Raw genomic sequence first — 25,301 nt, 5'->3', positions numbered from 1 at the left:
CAAGAGTTTCACGATATGTTATTAAGAATTTGTTCAAATGCAATGCTGTTTGTGGAGGCCCAATTACTTGGTTTTACTTTCAGGGACCAGTATGGTTATAACACATTGAGAGGAGGAATAGTGTGGTGCTTAAAGATGTGAACTCTAGGGTCTGTCCCCACGGCCAAGTGGTTAAGTTCGCGTGCTCCACTTCAGAGGCCCAGGGTTTTGCAGGTCCAGATCCTGGAGGCAGACATGGCACCACTCATCAGGCCACGCTGAGGTGGCATCCCACATGCCACAACCAGAAGGACCTACAACTAGAATAAGCAACTATGTACTGGGGGACTTTGGGGAGAAAAAGCAGAAAAAAAAAACAAAAAAAAGAAGATTGACAACAGATGTTAGCTCAAGGCCCAATCTTTAAAAAAACACAAGAGGGGCCGGCCTGATAGTGCAGTGGTTAAGTTCGCATGTTCCGCTTCAGCAGCCCAGGGTCCGTTAGTTCGGATCCTGGGTGTGGACATGGCACCGCTCATCAAGCCATGCTGAGGCAGGCATCCCACATATAAAGTAGAGGAAGACAGGCACCGATTTTAGCTCAGGGCCAGTCTTCCTCAGCAAAAAGAGGAGGATTGGCAGTAGATGTTAGCTCAGGGCTGATCTTCCTCCAAAAAAAAAAGATATGGGGGCTGGCCCCGTGGCCGAGTGGTTAAGTTCGCGCGCTCCGCTGCAGGCGGCCCAGTGTTTCGTTAGTTCGAATCCTGGGCGCGGACATGGCACTGCTCATCAAACCACGCTGAGGCAGCGTCCCACATGCCACAACTAGAAGGACCCACAACGAAGAATACACAACTATGTACCGGAGGGCTTTGGGGAGAAAAAAAGGAAAAAATAAAAATCTTTAAAAAAAAAAAAAAAAAAGATATGAACTCTAGAACTAGACTGTCAGGGTCTAAACCCCAGCTATGTACCTTGGGCAAGTTACTTAACTTCTCTGCACCTCAATTTACTCATCTGTAAAATAGAGAAAACAATAGTTCCCATCTTATAGTGTTGTTGTGAGAAGTACAGGTGAAGCGATAAAAACAATGCTTAGAGTAAGCACTGATTAGCATAAGCACTATGTAACATTCACAGCCATTATGATTACTTTTTCAGTTGTGTCCCTAATTGAACTTGAAAGCGGTATTTTGCCCTGAACACTAATCATTTCACTTGAATTCCAAATGAGAATTATTTACTACTATGCTACTTACACTAACTGATTAATTGTCTTCTGCTGCTCCTTGGATCTTCTGTAATTCAGCAGTTTACTTTGTGTTGGTGTGTCAACACCTATGTCTTCAGGGGGACGGACAATGGGAGGTAACTTCAAGTTCAGAGCCTCCTTTTCTGCTGCAATAGCAGCTTTGTTTGAATCCGACATCTTGGTCCCCTGAAGATTAAAATATACTCTGAGGAGAAAAAGTCCTTAAAGTCATTATTGGAAAAGCTGGCATCGATATATACATAACATCTCTTACATATCAATGCCAAAAATTCTAGGCCTTTTTAGGTTTTCCTCTCAAGTATGGTATTAGTCTAAAGAATGGCAGTTGAGATGAGTGGGGAGGATTCCATCAGAGCTCTACCACCTACTTGCTATGAAGAAATGAAGCCAGTCACCTCCTGATTAGGGCTTCAGTTTCCTCATGGATGAAACTAAGAAACGGGATTCGATGCTTTCTAAATAGCCTTACAAATTCTGGGTTCAAATTTTTCCCTAAAATGCAAATCACAACAACAAAATCCAGTTGTTGAGGCACAATCCCTCTCCCAAAAAAGGTGATATTTAACATCATTAATATTTTTAAACATCAGTATCATATCTTAGTCTTACCACCTTCCTAGAAAGTGATACTACGATGAAGCAAAAATAGGCATTCTTAACGCATAGGAAATCTCAAATGTCATGTAAATGCTGAACAATCAGCTGTGATACCAACCGCATTTGTCGTGGATGCCCACAGAATTTGGAGATTCCTGGCCTGAAAAAAGAGTATTTCCGCTGGCACCGAAGTCACCATCTCCTGCCCTGGGAGAGGGGTGAAGAGAAAAGCTGAGGACAAGGAAGTACCTGTGTGGCTGTTTTTCACCTCTTCCCGGCTGCACAGATAAGAGGAAAACGTTCAATGAGCTGCTTCTCTGGCGAAAGGAAGACAGAAAACGAAGTGAAACCTCAGAAACCCCAGCGGCTCCCGGCCGAGCCTGGCGGTCGCCTGTAGCGAAGAAACAAAGTTGTTGCCATGGGAACGGTCGCGATCGCAGCTGGAGAGACCGCGTGAAGGTTGCCTGGAGAGGCAGTTGCTGAGCTGCGACAGATTAGGATTACCTGTCAACAATAATTCATTGCTCAAGTAAGTGGAGGGTGGGTAAATGAGATTTTGTTTACCTAACTGCCTATCCTCGGAAGGGGTCCACGGAATCAGAATCTTCAAATTGTGGGAAACCGCAAGACCGGAAATTTGGATGTGTTGGAAAATAGATTTACGTAAACACTCGCTTTCAAAGGAGGATCAAGTCTTCAAGCGTCCCCATAGTACTTCCCTGTAAATATTGTAACTAATCAACAATCTAATTTATTTTGTTTCTACGTGTGGTGTTTGTTTATAGAGCACTTTTCCTTTAGCAATCCCTTGGCAAAAAAGGTTTAAGGTGTGTAAATTTTGTGAGTATTCTTGGAAAGAGAAACGTGAAACTTTGCTATTTGAGGCTGCACAATGGATACTCCGTCTAAATGATAATAGCCTATACAAATACTATGTGCATAAATGAAATTGGAGGATGAATAAATCCTGGTGGTGTATTGATGGCATATTCATTTAACAAATATTTGAGCCTCTTGTATGTGCCAGTCACCATGTAAAAAAATTTTTTTTAATGAGAGTACAGCCCAGACTATTGTGTCTGGCACACAGTAGGTCCTCCAAAAACATCATTTGACTGAATGAACAAATTAAACATCATCATAGCTTTCAAATCCAAATGCTCTTTCTGTAGAAAACAAAATACCTGCATAAGTATGTAATGGTTTTTTGATATGTCAATTTGGTTAGGCTAAACTACAAGGACTGAAGGGAGGACAGCAGTCCTTTACATCATACACACACCTTCTACCAGTTATTCAATCGAACACTAATCTAGTGCTGCTGTGAAGAGATTTTGCAAATGTAATTTAAGTCTCTAGTAAACTACTGTTAATCTAGGGAGATTATCTGGGTGGGCCTGGCTCAATCAGTGAAAGTCCTTTTAAAAAGAAGGTTTAGACATGCCCTGAGCCCCAGTTCAGCTAGGTCTACAATTGCTGTCCCCTTTCTGGATCTTCTGTTCCTGACAGCCTGTCCTACAGACCTTGGACTTGCTTAACCAGCCCCCACCACTGCCTAAGCCAATTCCCTGTAATGAATCCACATATATATACAAACATACATATGATATATAGGGAATATATATAACCTACTATTTCTGCTTCCCTCATTAAACCCTGACTAATATAATGTTATCTTTTGTGGGTGTGAGTGAGGAAGATTTGCCCTGAGCTAACATCTGTTGCCAATCCTCCTCTTTTTTTGCTTGAGGAAGCTTAGCCCTGAGCTAACATCTGTGCCAATCTTCCTCTGCTTTGTACATAGGATGCCTCTACAGCATGGCTGATGAGTGCAGTAGGTCCACACCCAGGATCCAAACCTGCAAACCCTGGGGCCACCAAAGCAGAGTGTGTGGAACTTTAACCACTTGGCCCCAGGGCTGGCCCCAATGTGTATCTTTTTTTAACAGGTTTATGTAGGTATGATTTACATACTGTAAAATTCACCATTTTAAAGTATACAATTCAACAATTTTTTTCATAAATTTATAAGAGTTGTGCAACGATTACCAAGATCCAGTTCTAAAACATTTCCATCACTGCCAAATGTTCCCTTGGGCTCATATGGAGTCAATCCCCACTCCCACCTCCAGCCCCTGGGAACCACTGCTTTGCTTTTGGTCCCTGTAGGTTTGCAATCTCATATAAATTGAATCATATATTATGTAGTCTTTTTTGTTTGGCTTCTTTCACTTAATAATAACGTGTTTGAGATTCATCCATGTGTAGCATGCAACAGAAGTTCATGCCTTTTTATTGCTGCACAGTCTTCCATTATATGGATATATCACATTTGGTTTATGCATTCACTAATTGATGGACATTTGGATTGCTTCCAGTTTGGGGCTATTATGAATAATCCTGCCATGAACATTCCTGTACTAGTCTTTGGATGAACATACATTTTCATTTCTCATCGACAGAAACCTAAAGTGGAATTACTGGGTTGAATGGTAAGTCTATCTTTAACCTTTTAAGAAACTGTGAAACTGTTTCCCAAAGTGGCTGAAAGATTTTACATTCCTACCAGCAATATATAAGGGTTCCAATTTCTCCACATCCTTGTCAACACTTGGTATTGTCTGTCTTTTTTATTACAGTCATTCTAGTGGGCGTATAGTGGTATCTCACTGTGGTTTTGTATTTCCATACTGATGATGTCGAACATCTTTTTGTGTGCTTATGATCCGATAATATATATTTTTTGATGAAATGTCTTTTCAAATATTTTATCTATTTTTAAATTGGATTACTTAACTTTTTATTGTTGAGTTGTAAGAGTTCTTTATATTCTGGATGCAAGTCCTTTATCAGATAGATAATTTGCAAATATATTCTCTTGGTCTATATCCTCTCTTTTCACTTTCATAATGGTGTCTTTTGAAGAGCAAAAGTTTTTAATTTTTATGAAGTCAAACTTAAGATATTTTTTTCTTTTATGGATTGTGCTTTTGAGGTTGCTATCTATGAAAGATAGATAAGATCATGAAGATTTTCTCCTATGTTTTGTTTTCTTCTAGTTTTAGGTTTTACATTTAGGTCTTTGATTCATTTAGAATTAATTTCTGTTTGTAGTGAGAGATATGGATCCAAGTTCATTTTTTTGCATATAAATATAGAATTGTTCCAGTACCATTGGCTGAAAAGGTTGTCCTTTCCCCACAGAATTGCCTTGGCATCTTTGTTGAAAAATCAATTGGCCGTAATGTAAGGGTTTATTTCTGGACACTCAATTCTGTTTCATTCATCTACTTGTCTATCTTTATACCAACACCACACTGTCTTGATTATTTACCTTTTGTACAAATGGTTATAGTTTTATTTTTAAAAAAAATTTTTTTTGGTTATAGTTTTAAAATTGGGTAGTGTTAGTCCTCTAACTTTGTTCTTCTTTTATAGAAAGAAGTAATTTTGACTGTTCTAGGTCTTTTGCATTTTCATATAAATTTTAGGATCAGTTTGTCAATTTCTGCAAAAGAGCCAGCCAGGATTTTAATAAATCGTTTAGTTTGAAAGAAAGGAAAACATATGTTAACTACCTAACATATTTAATTTGCAACTTAAAATCCTTCCTTAAAGGCTCTATTTCTGAGTCTAAGGGTTAGAAATATTATTTACGAGAGCAGATAAGTTTATTTCACAAAGCCTTGATTATTTAAAAGCACTTATGGATATGACACCAAAATGTGATTCTCTAATATTATAAAAAAAAAAGTTTCTTCTACTTCTTCATAGAAATGTTGAAGATGCTAATAGAACTTATGAGACTAACTTATTTATTTATTTTTTTAGGAAGATTAGCCCTGCCAATCTGCTGCCAATCCTCCTCTTTTTGCTGAGGAAGACTGGCCCTGAGCTAACATCTGTGCCCATCTTCTTCCACTTTATATGAGGGACGCCTGCCATAGCATGGCTTGCCAAGTGGTGCCATGTCCACACCTGGGATCCGAACCACTGAACCCTGGGCCACCGAAGTGGAATGTGCGAACTTAACTGCTGCGCCACCCGGCCGGCCCAAGACTAACTTACTGTGCTTTATACTATTCATTGTTCATTTCAAATTAAAAATGGGAGTGCAGGGAAAAGAAAGGGGTCCATATGCTTGAGTTCTTTTGGAGCTAAACCGTGATAGGTTTTACACAGGTTCTTTGATTGAATTTCTTTTCTTCAAACTAATTTTTTGGGGTGGGCCCCATGCCTGAGTGGTTAAGTTCGCGTGCTCCATTTCAGTGGCCCAGGGTTTTGTCAGTTCGGATCCTGGGTGTGGACATGGCACCACTCATCAAGCCATGATGAGGTGGCATCCCACATGCCACAACTAGAAGGACCCACAACTAAAAAATATATATAACTATGTACCAGGGGGCTTTAGGGAGAAAAAGGAAAAATAAAAAATCTTTAAAAAGAAAAAAAAAGATCTTATTTCTAAAAGCAAAAAAGGACAAAACATTTTAAAAAACAACTAATTTTTTGATTGCTGTTACAGTAACATCAATTATATCTTACATTAAATGATATAACTGTATCATATATTATATATACTATGTTATGTAGTATAAATACAGTCATATGCTGCATAACAATGTTTCAGTCAATGACAAACTGAATATATGACAGTGGTCTCATAACATTAGTACCATATAGCCCAGGCGTGTAGTAGGCTATATCATCTACATTTGTGTAAGTACACACTATGATATTCACACAACAATGAAATCACCTAATGACACATTTATCAAAATGTATCCCCATTGTTAAACAATGCATGATTGAATATATAACACATAATGTAATCATTATAAATTACAATAAATGTTTTAAATTAAAAGAAACATATAGAACTGTTGGTTGGAATGTAAATTGGTGCAGCCACCATGGAAAACAGTATAGAAGTTCCTCAAAAAATTAAAAATAGGATATATATACAATGGAATACCACTCAGCCATTAAAAAAGACAAAATCATCCCATTTGCAACAACATGGATGGACCTGGAAGGAATGATGTTAAGCAAAATAAACAAGATTGAGAAAGAAAAACACCATATGATTTCATTCGTGTGGAATATAAACAAACACACAGACAAAGAAAACAGTTCAGTGGTTACCAGGGGAAGGCGCGTGTGGGGTGGGGACAGGGGGAAGGGGAGCACTTATGTGGTGACAGACAAGAAATAATGTACAAGTGAAATTTCACAATGATGTAAACTATTATGAACTCAATAAAAAAAATTAAAAATAGAACTACCATATCCAGCAATTCTACTTCTGGCTATATATCCAAAAGAAATGAAATCACTATCTCAAAAAGATATCTGCACCTGCATGTTCACTGCAGCATTATTTACAACCACCTAAGTGTAAGTGCTCATCGATGGATAAATGGATAAAGAAAATGAGATATATAGATATACAGATATTGGGAAATTATTCAGCCATAAAAAAGGAAGGAAATCTGCCATTTGTGACAACATACATGGACATTGAGGGCGTTATACTAAGTGAAATAAGTCAGACAAAGACAAATATTGTATGATCTCAATTATATGTGGAAACTAAAATACTGAATTCATAGAAAGAGAACAGATTGGTGGCTGTCAGAGGTGGGGGGGAGGAAGGGGGTGAAGGAAATGGACGAAGGTGATCAAAAAGGTAAAAACTTCCAGTTTTTGAGATAAACAAGTTCAGGGGATATAATGGATAGCATGGTGACTATAATTAACAATACTATATTGTATATTTGAAAGTTGCTATGAGAATAGATCTTGTGCTGAATACATCTCAGCACAAGGAAAAAAATTTGGAACTATGTGAGGAGACGGATGTTAACTAAACACTGTGGTAATCATTTGGCAATATATACATGTATCAAGTCATTATGTTGTACACCTTGAACTAGTACAATGTTATATGCCAATTACATCTCAATAAAACTGGGAAAAAGTAAAAATTAGAAAAAATTTCTAAAGAAACAAAAAAATAGATTGGTCCCTTAAATAAAAAGCAAATGGAAATTATTAAATTTTGAATATATGAGGCAGTAGCATATTAACCTGAAGAGGTATCACCTGGTACTACAAAAATTTCTGAGTGCTATCACTCAAAACTACAGTATTATGCTGACTTTAAGTAAAAAAAGATAGAGGTATATTAATGATCTATGCTGTTAACTGCCAATGTTATTAACCAAAGTGAAGGTAATCACAAGAAACTAGTCTTCACACACTAATCTTTGCAGCTATATGTATCAGTAACAAGAACTCTATCAATCATAACTTTTGACTAGTGAAAGTTAGCCTGTGTTTCTTGGAATGGAGTAAGAATGGATGAATAAAATGATTTCTATTAGCCACTTCTCCTTTTAGCATCAGGGAAAACACAGTATTGGATCAGTCTTCCAATTTCAAATTTTAATTGTATAATTATAATGTATATAATTATGCTATAATTTACCCTCATAAAAATATAGCTTCACCATTTATGTATTATTTTCAAATCTCTTGAGTTCAAATTAAACTTTTTATGGGAATTTGTGACACTTTCAGAACACTTTCAGACACCCTCTCTTGAAAGAACTGACAGAAGATAGTGAAAAGAGGAAGGTACTGAACCATGGATATACTGCATTCCTATTTGTGTAAAGAAATGGGAGGAAGTGTATATACTCATAAATGTTCATGTATGCACAGGAGTCAGGGGTGGAACAATTTTTTCACTATGGGTATGTCTTACCCTTTCAAAAAAATTAAAATATTGAAAAAAAAACTAAAAGAATTATTGAAGCCAGGCACCTGGGGCTTCAATAATTTAATAAGCATTTAATTACTACTGTAAATATTCAATAAGAAAATGATTACCTTTCATCTTGCTCCTGACACAAACATAGATGAAAAGAAGTTAATCTTATTAATTTGCTGTTTTCCTGTTTAACCTGAAGGGTGACTCAAGGCTAACAAGGATTTATGAACTTGCTTTGCAGAAGAGAAAAAATGCCTTTAAGGAAGTTACCATCATCAGATAACCAGCCCCCAACTGCTATGGATCCCCAGAAGTCAGACTGCCCAAGGGCTTATCTGGAGTGAAAGAAACAGGGGTTACCCCTTTGTTTCTTTAAATGCCAAAACTCCTCCTGCCAAGCCCCTTAGCTCTATAAAACCTCCTGCTTTCTTCTCTTGTTAAAGTGGATTTGAGAGAACCTATCCTCCCACCCTTTCCTTTCAGCCAATTTGAATACACCTTTCTCCATCTCCAGGTACTGACGTCTCTGTGATTGGCTTACTGAGCATCAGACACACGAGTTTGAGATTAAGAGGTTCAGTATCAGTATGACCTTTAAGGCATCTGTCTTACACCCAGGATTAGCACTCTGCCACAGGGTTAAATCAGCTTGCTTAAAGAAAAGTCACATTTTCTTTTTTCTTTTTGGCTGAGGAAGATTTGCCCTGAGCTAACATCTGTTGCCAACATTCCTCTTTTCGTATGTGAGACGCTGCCACAGCATGGCCACTGAGAGACGAGTGGTGTAGGTCAGCACCTGGAACCGCTGGGGGCTGCCAAAGTAGAGCACACCGAACTTAACCACTAGGCCACTGAGTCTGGCCCAAAGTCACATTTTCTAATAGTGCTTTTACTTTTCTCTAAATAAGATGATTTAAGGTTAAGTTCTATAAAGTTGCATGAAGGAAAATGCTGGGGATAAGAAAAATGCCATTCCAAAATGCAAATTTGTTAACGTGGGTACAATAAACTGAGGTATTGAGACTTAGTTTCTTCCTTCCTTAATCAGTTAGTCAGTTGGTATAATGTAATGACTTCTATCCCTATACTGTAGTCCTGGACTACATATATATCATCAATATCCAGTCACTTTGTCAAATGCCTGGTGGGCAGGCGGAGAGAAGAGGGGGACAGAAATTTCAAATGACGGTAAAATTCATCCTTTTAGAACACAATTCAAAAGGCTTATTTTCCTCATCGTAAGCCAGGGGAAAAGGTATGGCTCATTATTGGATACCCAATAAATAAACATTCTAGTTGTAGGACAAGAAAATGTGCATACAAGCAGATCAGTTGTCCAGAGAAGCAACTTCTCAATTTGTTCTTTGAATCTTCAAGGGTTTTTTTCCTCCAGTTAATCACAGAATATTAATTATATTCAACACAAAACTACTGTTTCTTGAAATACCTTCTTCACCTGGCTTCTGTAAAGCTACGTTTTTCATTTCCTCCTACTCACTGGCTATTTCTCAGCCTCCAGCCATTCATTCAGTAACGTCTGTGTGACCTTGAGCAAGTAACTTAATCTGCCCAGACCTCGTATCTGTAGAAGACGATATAAGCACAGTCATCGCTCACTAAGTGCGAATTATTATACACTGCGCGTTATTAGCTACCACAAAGGCTCAGCTCCGCGCGTCGGCGCTGGCCGGGCTGCGGCCAACCCACACCCCGGAAGAGGGCAGGCAGCGTCGGGACTGCAGTGGGGAGGAATTGAGCAACATCTTCCACGCCTGGAGCCGGCCGGCGATCTGACTGGAGTTCCTTATGCCCTCGCGCTGTTCGCCCCACGCAGCGCGAGGATAACACAGGCAGGCAGCACGGTCCAGGTAAGCCGCCCGCCTTCTTCCAGGCAGCGGAGCCCGTGACACCGCCTCAGCCACTTCCGGCTTGGAGCACCTTCCCTTCCGCTCCCTAACTGCGCTTTCGATAAAACCCTTGCGTCTCATATTTCCCTCTGGCACTTCTATCTTCTTAATTTCCCCTCTTTGCGACTCTAGTTGAAAATAAAAATTTCTCTGGGAAGGATTGGAGATAGGCGTGGCTATGGGAAAAAGGAGCAGGTAAGCGGGTGGCGAAAGTGCGTGGCGGAAGCACCGTGCGCTTTCTCCTCGCCGGCCGGAAGTCGTGGGACTGAATGGGTCCCGGAGCCGGCGGCTGCGGCTCCTCTGTCTCCCCCTGACGCTTGGTGGCCGCTCGGCCGCCGGTCTCGTCTGCCGCTGGGTTACCAGGTTCATGTGGAGGCTCCCAAGCGCCCGCGCCGCGCTTCGTGGGGTCCGCACGGCGGTGGAGCGCCACAGTCGGGCCGAGGCGGCGACGGAGACCGGGACGGGCTCGATGGAGCGCGCTGTAGTGCGCTGTGTGCCCTCGGAGCCTAAGCTAAGCCTGTCGTTCGCGCTAGCCGACGGCAGCCACAAGAACATGCAGCGCGACCAGAGCGAGCCGCTGGGTCGGGTCCTCAGCCGAATCGCTACCAACGCCCTCAAAGGCCACGCTAAGGCGGCCGCCGCCAAGAAGAGCAGGAAGAACCGGCCAAACGCAAGCGGCGGCGTGGCCTGTGCGGGGCCTGGGTCCGAGCCGGCTGCAGCCTGCGAGCCGGTGGTGAAGCTGTACTACCGGGAGGAGGCAGTGGCTGAAGACGTGCTCAATGTGGACGCCTGGCAGGATGGCGCGGTGCTGCAGATTGGCGACGTCAAATACAAGGTGGAGCGCAACCCGCCCGCCTTCACCGAGCTGCAGTTGCCACGCTACATCATGGCCGGCTTCCCGGTGTGCCCCAAGCTCAGCCTGGAATTTGGAGATCCCGCCAGCTCCCTCTTCCGCTGGTACAAGGAAGCCAAACCCGGAGCGGCGGAGCCTGAGGGCGGGGGCCCCTCGTCATTGTCTCCCTCTTCTTCCTCTCCTGGTTGGACGGAGACGGGTGTGGACGAGCGCGTCTACACGCCGTCCAATGCCGACATCGGGCTACGGCTCAAGCTTCATTGCACCCCAGGCAATGGGCAGCGCTTTGGGCCGAGCCGAGAGTTGGAAAGTGTGTGTCTAGTGGAGGCCGGGCCCGGCACCTGCACCTTTGACCACCGGCATCTCTACACCAAGAAGGTGACGGACGACGCTCTCATCCGGACTGTCTCCTACAACATCCTGGCCGACACGTACGCCCAGACGGAGTTCTCCCGGACGGTCCTTTACCCGTACTGTGCCCCTTACGCTTTGGAGCTCGACTACCGCCAGAACCTCATCCAGAAGGAACTCACGGGCTACAATGCCGACCTCATCTGTTTGCAAGAGGTTGACCGCAACGTGTTTACAGACAGTTTGGTACCGGCCCTCGAGGCCTTTGGGCTGGAGGGCGTGTTTAGAATCAAGCAGCACGAGGGCCTGGCCACTTTCTACCGAAAGTCCAAGTTCAGCCTCCTTAGCCAGCATGACATTTCTTTCCATGAAGCCCTGGAGTCCGACCCGCTTCACAAAGAACTACTGGAGAAACTAGTTTTGTACCCATCGGCGCAGGAGAGGGTGCTCCAGAGATCATCTGTCCTTCAGGTAAAGTGGCTGCGCCAGTATCTTCACATACTTGTCCATTTCTAGGGCCCTGGAAGGAGAGGGGGGTGGGATGCTTGTTTTTCTTCCCTGAGGAAGATTCAGCCTGAGTTAACATCATGCCAGTCTTGCTCTATGTTTTAGTATGTGGCCCACCAGCACAGCATGGCTGCTTTCAGAGCGGTGTATGTCCCCGCCTGAGAACTGAACCAGGCCTCCAAAGCCCAGCGCGCTGAGTTTAACCACTAGGCCACCTAGGCTGGCCCTGTCTTCAGCACAAAGTTTATCTTTCATTCATTCTTTGAGAAAATACTTACTGAACATCTCCACTGTGGCAGGCATGCTGCAGGTTGCCTTGAACAAAGCAAACAGGAACTTTCATAGTGCTTACAATCTAGTGGGAGAGACATGCTAAATACAAGAATAACAGTAATAGCTAATTTTTTTTACTACTTGCCAAGCACTGTTTGACACATTTTAAAATATCTAAATTTAAGTGTCTGGCATGTTTTACTAGGTGCTATTATTTTAATTTTTGGCTCATAGTAATCCTGCTATCCCCGTTTTATAGATGTCATTCTTCCCATTTTATAAATGGGGAAATGGTCAAGTTTACTTTTCCAGGTTCACACAAGTGTGGAGCCAGGATTCTTACCCAGTTAGTTATATATTCCATCATCACTGGACAGGGTGTTAAATGCTACTTAGCTTAAGCTATTTTAAGCTATCTTAGTTTTTAAAAACATGTTCATTGTGTGCTTGTCCAGAGTTTTTAGGTAATTGGTCTTGTTTATAGTAAGAAGAGCAGCTACCACTTTTTTGAGCACCTGCTGTGTTTCATACACTTCTGTGTAAGCTCATTTAATTGAATCCACACAGCAGTCCCCCTTGAGGTGGGTGATATTGTCTCTTTTTACCAATGAGGAAGCTGATTTAGAAAAAAAAGTCTCTCTCTCCGGGTCCCACTGCTGTAAATGGTAGAGTGAAAATTCCAGCCGCGACCTGCCTCAATCCGAAGCCTGTGCTTGCTTACCCACGTGAAAATACTGTCTCTGACGTTAGTGTTGTCATCTAGAATGTGTTCTTTTCATTTTTCTGTATATGTTGGGTTGTTATTAAAACATGTTCAGGGGGCTGGCCCCGTGGCCGAGTGGTTAAGTTTGTGCTCCACTTTGGCGGCCCAGGGTTTTGCCTGTTCCGATCCTGGGTGAGGACCTGGCACCGCTCGTCAAGCCATGCTGAAGTGGTGTCCCACATCGCGGAACTAGAAGGACTTGTAACTAGCATATACAACTATGTACTGGGGGGCTTTGGGAAGAAGAAGAAAAAAAAAAGAGATTGGCAATAGATGTTAGCTCAGGGCCAATCTTTAAAAAACAAAAACAAAACTGTTAACACTAAGTCCTATTCATGTATATTCTAAAACTTAGAACAAAGGTAAATTTCATAATTGCAATCCTAGTTTATCAGTAAGGGAAGGAAAAAAGCATTCAGGAGACTGGCAGATAGCAACTGAACTCATGGCACTTTCTGTTTATTTTAGGTTTCAGTTCTTCAGTCGAGACAGGACTCTTCTAAAAAGATATGTGTTGCTAATACCCATCTCTACTGGCATCCCAAAGGTAGGTTTTATTGGTTTTCACAAGTGACTTAAACATAACAACTTAAAGTCAGTAAAGCTGTTTTACACTAACGTGTCTCTTTTTTCTTTCAGTCGTAATTGACATAGAGCACTGTACAAGCTTAAGGTTGACAGCATAATGACTTGACTTACAGATATTGGGAAATGATTACCACGGAAAGTTTAGTTAACATCCATTACCTCAAACAGATACCAAAACAAAAAGAAGTTTTTTCCTTGTGATGAGAACTTGTAGATTTACTTTCTTAACAACTTTCCAATATACCATACAGCAGTGTTAGCTATAGTCATCATGTTGTGCATTACACCCCAATATTTATTTATAACTGGAAGTTTTACCTTTTGACCACCTTCCTCCAATTCCCCCTCACACGCACAAATATATGTCTTGAATGTCACCTGGATACTATAGTTTGTGAGTTTATTTTTTTACTTAAAAGCAACTTTAAGAAGTACTTACATTAATGTTGGTTCTTTTCATAGGTGGGTACATTCGTCTCATTCAAATGGCAGTAGCCTTGGCTCACATTAGACATGTCTCATGTGATCTGTATCCTGGCATACCAGTTATATTTTGTGGGGACTTTAATAGTACCCCATCAACGGGAATGTATCATTTTGTCATCAATGGCAGCATTCCAGAGGATCATGAAGACTGGGCTTCCAATGGGGAAGAAGAACGATGCAACATGTCTCTTGCCCATTTCTTCAAACTGAAAAGTGCTTGTGGTGAACCTGCTTACACGAATTATGTTGGTGGCTTTCACGGATGTCTGGATTACATTTTCATTGACTTAAATGCTTTAGAGGTTGAACAGGTGATTCCCTTACCTAGTCACGAAGAAGTTACCACCCACCAGGCCTTACCCAGTGTTTCCCATCCCTCAGATCACATAGCACTTGTATGTGATTTAAAATGGAAGTAGATTTGTGTTTAATGGAATTTGTCAGTTTTAGTAGGAAACTTCATATGAATCAAAGCTTCTGTGTAACCTTCAAAGAGGAAAACAAGAGACTAAGGTAAAGTGATCCTAACCTACTAGTTATGTTCCAGTGTCTTCATTACATGACTGTTTATAATGTTTGCATAATAGAGTTCTCTACCCTTTTTTTCCCCTACACTTGGAGGAAAAACAAATATATTTATGACTGGCAGGAAGAACGTTGAATTATTGTGTATGTTTTATAAGTACTTTTTTTTTTAGCTAGTAATTAAGAATTTTGTAAAAAACAATTTGAATGATGCTGTAGTTTTTCTATCATAACACACATTTCAAATTGAATCATGTTTATATAATTAGGGGAAAATGCATACACGTTAAGGTGAGAGGCTGAAGTTCCGACACATGGAAGGCTGACATTAGGGTCTACTTCTACCTCAATTTGCTTAGTAATTTAATAGAACTTTTGGAGCTTTAACAGAAGTTTAAAATATACCATCATCCATTGTTATTGCTTCTCATTTTTCATTTTTCAATTAACATAAGGTATTTTCATTCATTTATTTTTAGGATTTTAGTTTTTCATGATGTTACAAATGGACATATTTGTATTGTCATTCTTAATTGCAGCTCATTTTAACTTTTAGGATGTAAGCACAATTTCGTATTCAAAGTGAATAGCAACATAGTCAACTTGATCCCATTGTCTTTAATTACTCTTGCCCATGAAAAATGTTCATAAATCAACAGGGTATTTGACCATATGATAGAGAATAAAGCACAATGTGTTACTTTATGAGAAACTGCGTACTGATACGGGCTTGAAATTTTGGATTTACCATTGAGCATTTCTATGCTAGCAATATTTTCAAAATTGTTGGTTTTTATAAATAGGAGAAAGAGGAGTAGTGGAGCTTTTGACATAAACTATTCTTTTTGTAGACTTGAGCGTTATAGTTTGAGTTACAGGAAAACGTTGTATATATAATTTATATACTGTAAAAATTTAAATATGAAGCCAAACTTTTTAAAATTAGAAGTTAAAGAGTTACTGATTAGTGTCCTACCCAGCAAGTTTTTCTGATTCACTTGTCACCATACCTTATTTGCAATGCTTTAGCTGTTGCTTTTTTGATGTTCAGGATAGCCATAATGTTATGTCATACTTCTGCATTTCATTTAATTTCTAGCTTAGATATTAAAAGCCTACCCACTTCAAGAAGAATTCTGATTTTCCAGTCATAAGAGCCTTTGTTCCACTTCTTTAATCTCTAAACCCAATGCTGTAAGATCTTTTCTCGTTTGATAAAGTAGCCTTTACTTTCATATTCTGCTCACTATCCAATGTATTTTTAACTCTTAGTTTAGTAAGTTTGAGACTGAGAAGCTTTTACCTGTACTTCAGATTGAACCTTGAAGTACTTAAGAGTACTTGACGGGAAAAATTAAGGTGACGCTTTCTTGGGATCTTGTTTAGAAAAGGCTATAAATGAAAAATTGATGCTACCGAATTGTGCCTTCCTAAATAACATTTTTTAAAGTTTTTTTTTTGTTTGTTTGTTTTTTGGTGAGGAAGATTGGCCCTGAACTAACATCTGTTGTCAATCTTCTTCTTTTTGCTTGAGGAAGATTGTCACTGAGCTACCATCTGTGCCACCCTTCCTCTGTTTTGTACGTGGAACACCACCATAGCATGGCTTGATGAGTAGTGCATAGGTCCATGCTCAAGATCTGAACCTGTGAACCCCAGGCCACCAAAGCAGAGTGTGCAGACTTAAGCGCTACACCACCAGGCCAGCTCCTTTAAAGTGTTTTAACATCAGTTACAAATGCATAAATAATATATTAAAGCCAGAATCTCATTCTTTTGAAAAATATGTATTTTTTTCTTCCTTTTTAAAATTTGGTTTTGGTCTGCTTTCAAAAAAAATGTTGACAGGACTCTTGAGAGAAAACAAAAAGTTCCTAAGCAAAAAGTTGAGAAACATCTTGAAAGAAAAACTTGTAACATGACATACTCACTCATGAGAAAAACATACAGGTCCTATATTTGCTGACTAAACTGATCAGATTTTATAGAGGCATTTCAGAATATTAGAAATAGAATATTATTGTGAAGTGCCATATACTCTGGTAAATCTCCATTGCAGTCATGTACCGCTTAATGAGTTTTGGTCAACAATGGACCACATATAGGACTGGTCCCACAAGGTTAGTACCATACAGCCTAGGTGTACAGTAGGCTATACCGTCTAGGTTTGTGTAAGTATATTCCGTGATGTTCACACAATGACAAAATCACCCAACAAAGCATTTCTCAGAACATCCCTGTCATTAAGCGACACATGACTGTATACAAACATGTCAGTATGATTGGAGTCCAAAGGTAGGGGACACTAAGAAAATTGTATAAATAGCATACCAAAATTTCCTTGTTTCCATGAGTCAGAATAAGTGTTATTGAGAAATGTTTAAATGTTTAAAGCCATCTGTGTAGTTGAATTTTTCTATTACATTTGGATTTTTTAGTACATTTAATTTTAATAAAACATGGAAAGTTTAGCAGCTCTTTCTATGGTGAATGACATTTTATGATGTCACAAGTTCTTACTGTAGAAATTAACATTCCAAAATTTTATATCATTGATTATAAACAACTAAGAATGTTATAGAACATACATTATCCTATTAAATAAACTCCTTGCACAGTTGCCACTATAGACATATACATGGGTAGTACATAATTCATTAGCAAACAAATCATTTCTGGCTATAATGTGATGTTCTTTAAAATTCTGAATACTACAATCAGTTGTTTCAAATTTATAGGAATTTCATTGGGTGATGACTTTTTCTGTGAGAACTAAGGCCTGATATCACTAGAAAGCGGTGGTTTCAGTCCCGAGGTCGATCTTCGAGGAACATAATACAAGGGGAGCGGGTCCAGAGAAGACTGCTGTGGGAAGGTCTCCCTGGCGGAAACTGACACCGTTAGATCTCTTACTCTCCGGCTATAAAATACAGGCAGAGATTCTCTGCAAACTAATTTGACTGAGACAAAACCAAAACCCATATACATAATGAAAGGTAAAAGTTTGCACTCTTAGTTTATCACACGACCCACATGACAACTCAATAGAGGAAATCTTTCCTCTAAAAAATTATAGCAATGCTAATTTTCTAAACATAATTCAAAAACATTTCAATGTTTTGAAAATTTTATTATTTTGCTCAATATAGTACTAGAAGGAAACATCTAGATTTTATTTGGGGAGAGGAAAATTTTAAGAACTTTAATTGATTTGGGTAATCAAATTCTGTGGTCCCACTTTATGAGAAGGGACATGCTTTAACTTATTGAAGATTTTGGAGCTGTATTAATTTGGGTGACTTTTTTAGCGCTAACTTCAGAGTAACTGTACTACACTCTGAAATGAGAATACCAAAGCATTTTTTAAATTGAAGTGAAATTCACATACGGTTAACCATTTTAAAGTGTATGATTCTCTTGCGTTTAGTCATTCACAATGCTGTGCAACTATCATCTCTAACTAGTTCCGAAGCATTTTCATCACCCCAGAAGGAAACCACATACTCATTAAGCAGCCACCCCCCATTCCCTCCTCCCCTCCAGCCCCTGGCGACTACTCATCTGCTTTCCGCCTCACTGGATTTCCCTATTCTGAATATTTCATATAAATGGAATCATATAATATATGACCTTTTATGTGTGGCTTCTTTCACTTAGCACAATGTTTTTAAGGCTCATGCATGTCGTATGTATCAAGACTTCATTCCTTTGTATGGCTGAATAATGTTCCATTGTATGGTTATACCACATTTTGTTGATCCAATTGGGTATTTGGGTTGTTTGCACCTTTTGGCTATTGTGAATGCTGCTGCTGTGAACATTCATGTACAAGTTTTTGTTTGAACACCTGTTCTCAATTCTTTTGGTTGTATACCTAGGGGTGGATTCTTGGGCCATATGGCAATTCTGTTTACCTTTTTTGAGAAACTGCCAAAATGTTTTCCACAGCAGCTGCACCATTTTACATTCCACCAGCAATGTATGAGAGAGTTCAAGTTTCTCTACATCCTCACCAACTTATTTTTTTTATTATTATTATTATAGTCATCCAAGTGGGTGTGAAGTGGTATCTCTACCGAAGTGTTTTTATTTTTGTTTTTGTTTTAGGAAGATTAGCCCTGAGCTAACGTCTGCTGCCGATACTCTTCTTTGTGCTGAGAAAGGCTGGCCCTGAGCTAACATCTGTGCCCATCTTCATCTACTTTATATACGGGACGGCTGCCACAGGAGCGGTGCCATGTCTACACCCGGGATCCAAACCAGCGAACCCCGGGCCGCCAAAGCGGAATGTGTGCACTTAACCACTGCGCCACCGGGCCAGCCCCTACCAATGCATTTTTAACTTGCTTAGTCTAGTTATGTTGCAGTCATGAACTACATTATTCACAATGGATTACCCAATCTCCTTTATTTTTTTCTAGAGAGCTCATCTTCAGCAATTCCTTCTTATTTTTACAAGCTTGTGTCAAGTTGGAAAGGTCAGTCTCATTGCTTCTTTTGAAGAGATTTGGGAAGAAAAACATTGCAAAAAGTACCAAAGCCCTGGATTGTAAATAAATTGGACAGAATAAGAAGCCTATGAAAATAGTCACTTTAAAAATGTGCATCTAGGGGCTGGCCTGGTGGCGCAGTGGTTAAGTGCGCACGTTCTGTTTCGGTGGCCTGGAGTTCGCTGGTTCGCATCCCAGGTGCGGACATGGCCCGATTAGCAAGCCATGCTGTGGTAGGTGTCCCACATATTGAGGAAGATGGGCATGGATGTTAGCTCAGGGCCAGTCTTCCTTAGCAAAAAGAGGAAGATTGGCAGCAGATGTTAGCTCAGGGCTAATCTTCCTCAAAAAAATAAAAAATAAATTTTTAAAAAATGTACGTCTACTTTAGTGATTTGTTTCAGAGATTGAACTTGCTTATTAACGTTGGCTTTTTAAATGGCTTAGCCATGGCTCCACTATTACCTACCACTTTTTAAATTCCAGTTTAGGTGCAGAGTAGCAGACAGCAAGAATGCCTAAATACTCCTTCCTGAGAAACTGAGATAGCTGTGGCTGAAGATGATTTACCAAGTTATAATGCATAATTGTAAAAAAAAAAAAAAGGACTCAACTCTGCTTATTAAAAATGTTAGGTTTTGGAAAGAAAACCTTAAAATCAAGATTAGCTTTAAAAATACTTTAAAAAACCATTGTTAATATAATATTAAAAATTATAATATGGAAAAAAGTATTTTCAAGTTGGCCATCTTCACAGTGTATTGAATCATATTGAAGCCAGTTGCTATGATTAACATTTTATATATGTGATAAAGTAACTTTTAAGTTGTAGACCTTAAAAATACTCAATCTTAGTTCAGTTAGCTGATGCCACCCTCAATATAAATAGGAGCTACCAGCTGGATTCATTCTGCTATGAAGACAAACTCTACGTTGTCAAAATCCCTGTCCATATTGTCAGTGTTAGGTTTTTACAATTTTCAATTTCTTTGAGAAACTTCACTAAAAACAGACTGAATCATTCATCTCCATCTTCTGTCCATTTTGTGTTGTCAAAGGGTTTATATAATGCCAGCAATTTTGCCCAGTAAATCACTTTGATGATGTACTAGTGTTGCTAATGTACTTCTCCTTACTGTATTGAAGTATTCCGAGTTTGCATTTTTGCTGGTTTCATTTGTATTCTTTCTATAATTGAAAATGGTTCACTAGGGAATTGAATAGGCTTTATTTAGTTGGATTTTTTTAATATTGGATGAACAATATACACTTTGTAAAAAGAAATTTATTGCATATAATCTTTATTTCCCCTGTGGAATAGTTTGGAGAAATGGTGTATCCAGGGATAAAAATAATTTAGAAATAAAACTGGCCTTCCTCAGAGAAGCTAGGTTAAGTATAGTGTTTTGGGTATCTTAAACCAAAGAATATTTCTGCTGAAGCTGCAGAATTTTTAAGTATTGTAAATAATGGAATTACATTACCCCTTTTTTGTCCTTTTATTACATACCTAAAGAAATCTGGTTTTTGCATTCTGGTTTTTGACCTTTTTCTTCATCCTAAATGAAAGAATCCCATGATACTTTGGTTCTTCAATCCAAAATAGATCTTTATTCTCTTTAAGGGCTCTTTGTGCATGTCAAATCTACTTACAAGGACCATCCCCCCAGAAGAAACCCCATACTCATTAGAGTCACTCTCCATTCCCCCTCCCCCCTCAGCTTCTGGCAACCACTTATCTACTTTTTGTCTCTATGGATTTGCCTATTCGGGACATTTCATATAAATGGAGTCATACAACCATGTAGTCTTTTGTGACTAGCTTCTTTCACTTAGTATGTTAAGGTTCTTCCATGTTGTAGTATGTAACAGTATCTCATTCCTTTTTATGATGAATAATATTCCATTGTATGGACACACTACCACATGTATCCATTTATCAGTTCATAATGATTTAATCAGTTGACATTAGGATTGCTTCCACTTATTAGCTTCTAAGAATGCTGTTGTACATTGGTGTACAAGTTTCTGAGTGGACATAGGTTTCCACTTCTCTTGGGCATATATCTAGGAGTAGAGTTGCTGGGTCCTATGGAAAATGTTTAACCTTTTAAGGAACTGCCAGACTGTTACCCAAAGTAGTTGCACCATTTTGCATTCCCACCAGCATTCTCCACATCATCACCAACACTTACCATCTTTTTGATTACAGCTAGCCTAGTGTGAAGTGGCATCTCACTGTGGTTTTTATTTGCATTTCCCTGGTGGATAATGATGTTAAGCAGCTTTTTATGTACTTATTGGCCATTTGTCTATCTCTGGAGCTTACTTTTTAAACTGAGTTGTCTTTCTATTGTTGAGTACCCACCGTTTTTAAACATCATCATCCCTCACCCTCTTCAGGGCTATCCAGGAGGCAAACCTTTCTCAGTCTGTGCTTCGTACATCCCTACTGAATGGCACTCAACCCAGCCTAAAAAAGAACCACTGCCACCAAACTACTGGTTAATTCCTGAGAGCCAGCTCCCTGCCTGCAGATGGCAGTGCTCAGCCCCACACCACCAAGTGAGTACTCAAATGCCCAGTGTAATCGAAAGCATACCATAGAACAGTGCAGAAATCCCCAAAACAAGGTCAGGAAGGCACCTGACTCCACTGTCTGGAAACACGAAGGACCTTGCAAGCATCTACTGTCTAGCACAGCTGCCTTAATTATTCTGTACCTGAGTCCAGACTGTTGCTTTTGCTATTCATTTTTCAGTTAGTAGAATATAATCACTTAGACATTTTATACGGTTTCTAGAAATAATTTTAAGATAAAGGGGTATTTGCCTAAAAGTAACACAGTAAGAAACAAAAGCAGCCAAGTGACCTTCCAGTAGTCACAATTTCCTTTAAGTTAGGCACCTGAATATAATGTCACAACATATATGCTAGAAGAAATTTATCAAGAATATACTTGAGCTTAAATCACACTCAGGAGTAATTTTAGAGCCAAGTCCTAATCAATTCCATGTTTATATTAATATCCTAGCCTTTAAATTTAAATATTTAATTACCTTAATGAGATTAAGAATGCAAAGCTAGTATTTCATTCCTAATATTTTCCTAAAAATAACTAAGCCAATAAAATTTTTTAAATGCTGAAAGAAGCCAGAGGAAAAAAAAACCTTACCTAAAGAGGAGCAAAGATAATTACATTTGACGTCTCAGAAACCATGCAAACAAGAGTGAAGTGACATATTTAAAATATTGAGAGAAAAAGACCCCCCCCCCCACCAACCTAGAATTCTGTACCCTGCAAAATTATCTTTCAAAAGTGAAAGAGAAATAAAGACTCTCAAACAAAAGTTGAGGGAATGTTGCCAGAACTGTCCTTGAAAGAAATGTTAAGTTCTTTAAAGAGAGGGAAAACAACACAAGTCAGAAACTTAGATCTACATATAGAAAGGAAGGGCATCAAAGAAGGATTAAGTAAACGTGTAATAAAAACTTTAATCTAACATAGTTTGTTCAAAAGAATAGCAACAGTGTATTTAACTATGTATACTTATGTATATTTATATGCTTAAGTGAATGACTGCAATAATACAAGGAACCGGAAGGATCAGAATTACTTTGTTGTTACAAGGTACTCACACTACCCATGAAACATACAGTGGTTTGAAAGTGAACTCGGATTAGTTGTAAATGTGTATCACAAACTCCAGGGCAACCACTAATCACTTTAAATGTCAACGGTCTGAATGCACCAATTATAAGACACTGTCAGATGGATCAAAAAACAAGACCCAACTATATATTGTCTACAAAAAGCCCACTTTAACTGTAAATATAAAGACATATATAGATTAAAAGTAAATGGTTTTCAAGAGAATGAGAAGACAAGCCAAAGACTGGAAGGAAGTATCTGCAAAAGACTTATCTGATGAACAACTGTTATCCAAAATAGACAAAGAACTATTCAAACTCCACAATAAGAAAGCCCAAGTAAAAATGGGCCAAAGACCTAAACCTCACCAAAGATACACAGATGGCAAATAAGCATATGAAAAGATACTTATCATATGTCATCAGAAAACACACAACGAGATACCACTACACACCTATCAGAATGGCCCAAATCCAGAACACTGACACCACCAAATGCTGATCAGTATGTGGAGCAATGGGAACTCTCACTCATTGCTGCTGAGAACACAAAATGGTACAGCCACTTTGCAAGACAGTTTGGTGGTTTCTTACAAGACTAAACATACTCGTACCATACAATCTAGCAATCGTGCTCCTTGGTATTTACCCAAAGCAGTTGAAACTTTCTGTCCACAGAATTATAGCTCCTTTATTCACAACTTCCAAAGCTTGGAAGCAACCAAGACGTCCTTGAGTAGGTAAAGGGATAAACTGTGGTACACGAGCTATTAAGCCATGAAAATACATGGAGGAACCTTAAATTCATATTATTAAGTAAAAGAAGGGCTGGCCTGGTGGCGCAGCAGTTAAGTTCACACATTCCACTTTGGTGGCCCCGGGTTTGCCAGTTCAAATCCCTGGTGTGGAGATGGCACCACTTGTCAAGCCATGCTGTGGTAGGTGTCCCACATAGAAAGTAGAGGAAGATGGGCATGGATGTTAGCTCAGGGCCAGTCTTCCTCAGCAAAAATAGGAGGAATGGCAGCAGATGTTAGCTCAGGGCTAATCTTCCTCAAAAAAAAAAAAAGTGAAAGCAACCCATCTGAAAAGGCTACATACTGTATGATTTCCAGTATATAACATCCTGGGAAAAGCAAAACTATGGAAGCAATGAAAAGATCAGTGTTTACCACGGTTTAAGGGTGAGGGAAGGGATGAATGGGTGGAGCAAAGGATTTTTAGGGAAGTGAAAATACTCTATGTACTATAATGATGAATACATATCATTATACTTTGTCCAAACTCATAGAATGTACAACATCAAGAGTGAACCCTAATGTAAACTATGGATTTGGGGTGACTACGTCAATATAGGTTCATCAACTGTAAGAAATGTACCACTTTGTTGGGGGATGTTGATAATGAGGGATGTTACGCATGTGTAGGGGCAGGGAGGTATATGGGAAATCTCTGTACCTTTCAACAGAGCTTCAAACATGTGGTGAGGCAAAAGCTGACAGAATCGCAAGGAGAAATAATCCACTATAGCTGGAGACTTCAATACCCCTCTATCAAAATGGACTGATCCAGCAGGCGGACAATCAGTACAGACATAGTTGAAATCAACATCACCAACAATCAACTGGATATGATTGATGTCTATAGACTACTTCATCCAACAACAGCAGAATACACATTCTTCTCAAGCTCACATGGAACATTCACCAAGACAGACCACATTCTGGGCCATAAAACACACCCTGAAAATTTAAAATAGAAATCATACAGTCTGCTCTAACACCACAATGTAATTAGTCATCAGCCATATGATTTTTCAGTCAATGACAAACCGCATATACAATGGTCCCATAAGATTAGTACCATATAACCTAGGTTTGCAGTAAGCCATAGCATCTAGGTTTGTCTAAGTACACTCTATGATTTTGTTTGTACAACAAAATCACCTAATGAAGCATTTCTCAGAACGTATCCCCGTCATTAAGGGAAGCATGACTGTATACGAGAAGTCAGCAGAAAGATAGCTGGAAAACCCCCAACACTTGAGATTAACACACTTCTAAATAATACAAGTCAAAAAAGAAATCTTAGAGAAACTTAAAAGTATTTTGAACTAAATGAAAATAAAAACACAACTTATCAAAATTTGTGGAATGTAGTTAAAGAAGTACTTAGAGGGAAATTTATAACATTGAATTCATATATTAGAAAAGATTTAAAACCAATCATTCTAAGCCTCCACCTTAGGAAACTTGAAAAAGAGGAGCAAATTAAATCCAAAGC

At 39.3% G+C, this 25,301-nt stretch overlaps 2 protein-coding genes and 1 long non-coding RNA gene across 5 annotated transcripts in view; 2 read left to right on the top strand and 1 right to left on the bottom strand.

The window, feature by feature from the left end:
* The window catches only part of DNAH12 (dynein axonemal heavy chain 12), a 221,142-nt gene extending 210,610 nt beyond the window's left edge, over positions 1 to 10,532 (bottom strand). For 2 of the 3 annotated variants that reach the window (XM_070237332.1, XM_070237333.1), the window contains exons 1-2: positions 1,968 to 2,198; positions 1,239 to 1,436 (exon numbers count right to left, since the gene is read on the bottom strand). In XM_070237332.1, coding sequence (XP_070093433.1) covers positions 1,239 to 1,436; positions 1,968 to 1,972 — 203 coding nt within the window. In that variant the 5' untranslated portion in view covers positions 1,973 to 2,198. Of the gene's footprint in view, positions 1 to 1,238; positions 1,437 to 1,967; positions 2,241 to 10,071 lie in introns of those variants that run through there. The other variant, XM_023620217.2, reaches the window with a different exon arrangement.
* Positions 2,269 to 5,977, top strand: LOC138918028 (uncharacterized). Its single transcript, XR_011426846.1, has 3 exons — positions 2,269 to 2,378; positions 4,228 to 4,341; positions 5,681 to 5,977. It is a non-coding gene; the product is annotated as an uncharacterized lncRNA (long non-coding RNA).
* Positions 10,506 to 17,348, top strand: PDE12 (phosphodiesterase 12). Its single transcript, XM_001489974.6, has 3 exons — positions 10,506 to 12,206; positions 13,747 to 13,825; positions 14,329 to 17,348. The coding sequence occupies exons 1-3, from the start codon at positions 10,899 to 10,901 to the stop codon at positions 14,769 to 14,771; spliced, it is 1,830 nt and encodes a 609-aa protein (XP_001490024.3). The 5' UTR covers positions 10,506 to 10,898; the 3' UTR covers positions 14,772 to 17,348.
* Positions 17,349 to 25,301: the final 7,953 nt, after the last annotated feature.

Source organism: Equus caballus, chromosome 16 (assembly GCF_041296265.1).
Source record: "Equus caballus isolate H_3958 breed thoroughbred chromosome 16, TB-T2T, whole genome shotgun sequence".
Taxonomy (NCBI): Eukaryota; Metazoa; Chordata; class Mammalia; order Perissodactyla; family Equidae; genus Equus; species Equus caballus.
The sequence above is the reverse complement of the archived record's forward strand: the minus strand, read 5'-3'. Positions and strand labels throughout refer to the sequence as shown.

What these genes read in the sequence shown, in the direction of transcription:
- PDE12 (XM_001489974.6), top strand. Translation starts at nt 10,899, where the DNA reads ATGTGGAGGCTCCCAAGCGCCCGCGCCGCGCTTCGTGGGGTCCGCACG. An exon ending in AGAGATCATCTGTCCTTCAG is followed by an intron (nt 12,207 to 13,746) that starts GTAAAGTGGCTG and finishes TGTTTATTTTAG; the next exon opens with GTTTCAGTTCTTCAGTCGAG. An exon ending in TCTCTACTGGCATCCCAAAG is followed by an intron (nt 13,826 to 14,328) that starts GTAGGTTTTATT and finishes TTCTTTTCATAG; the next exon opens with GTGGGTACATTCGTCTCATT.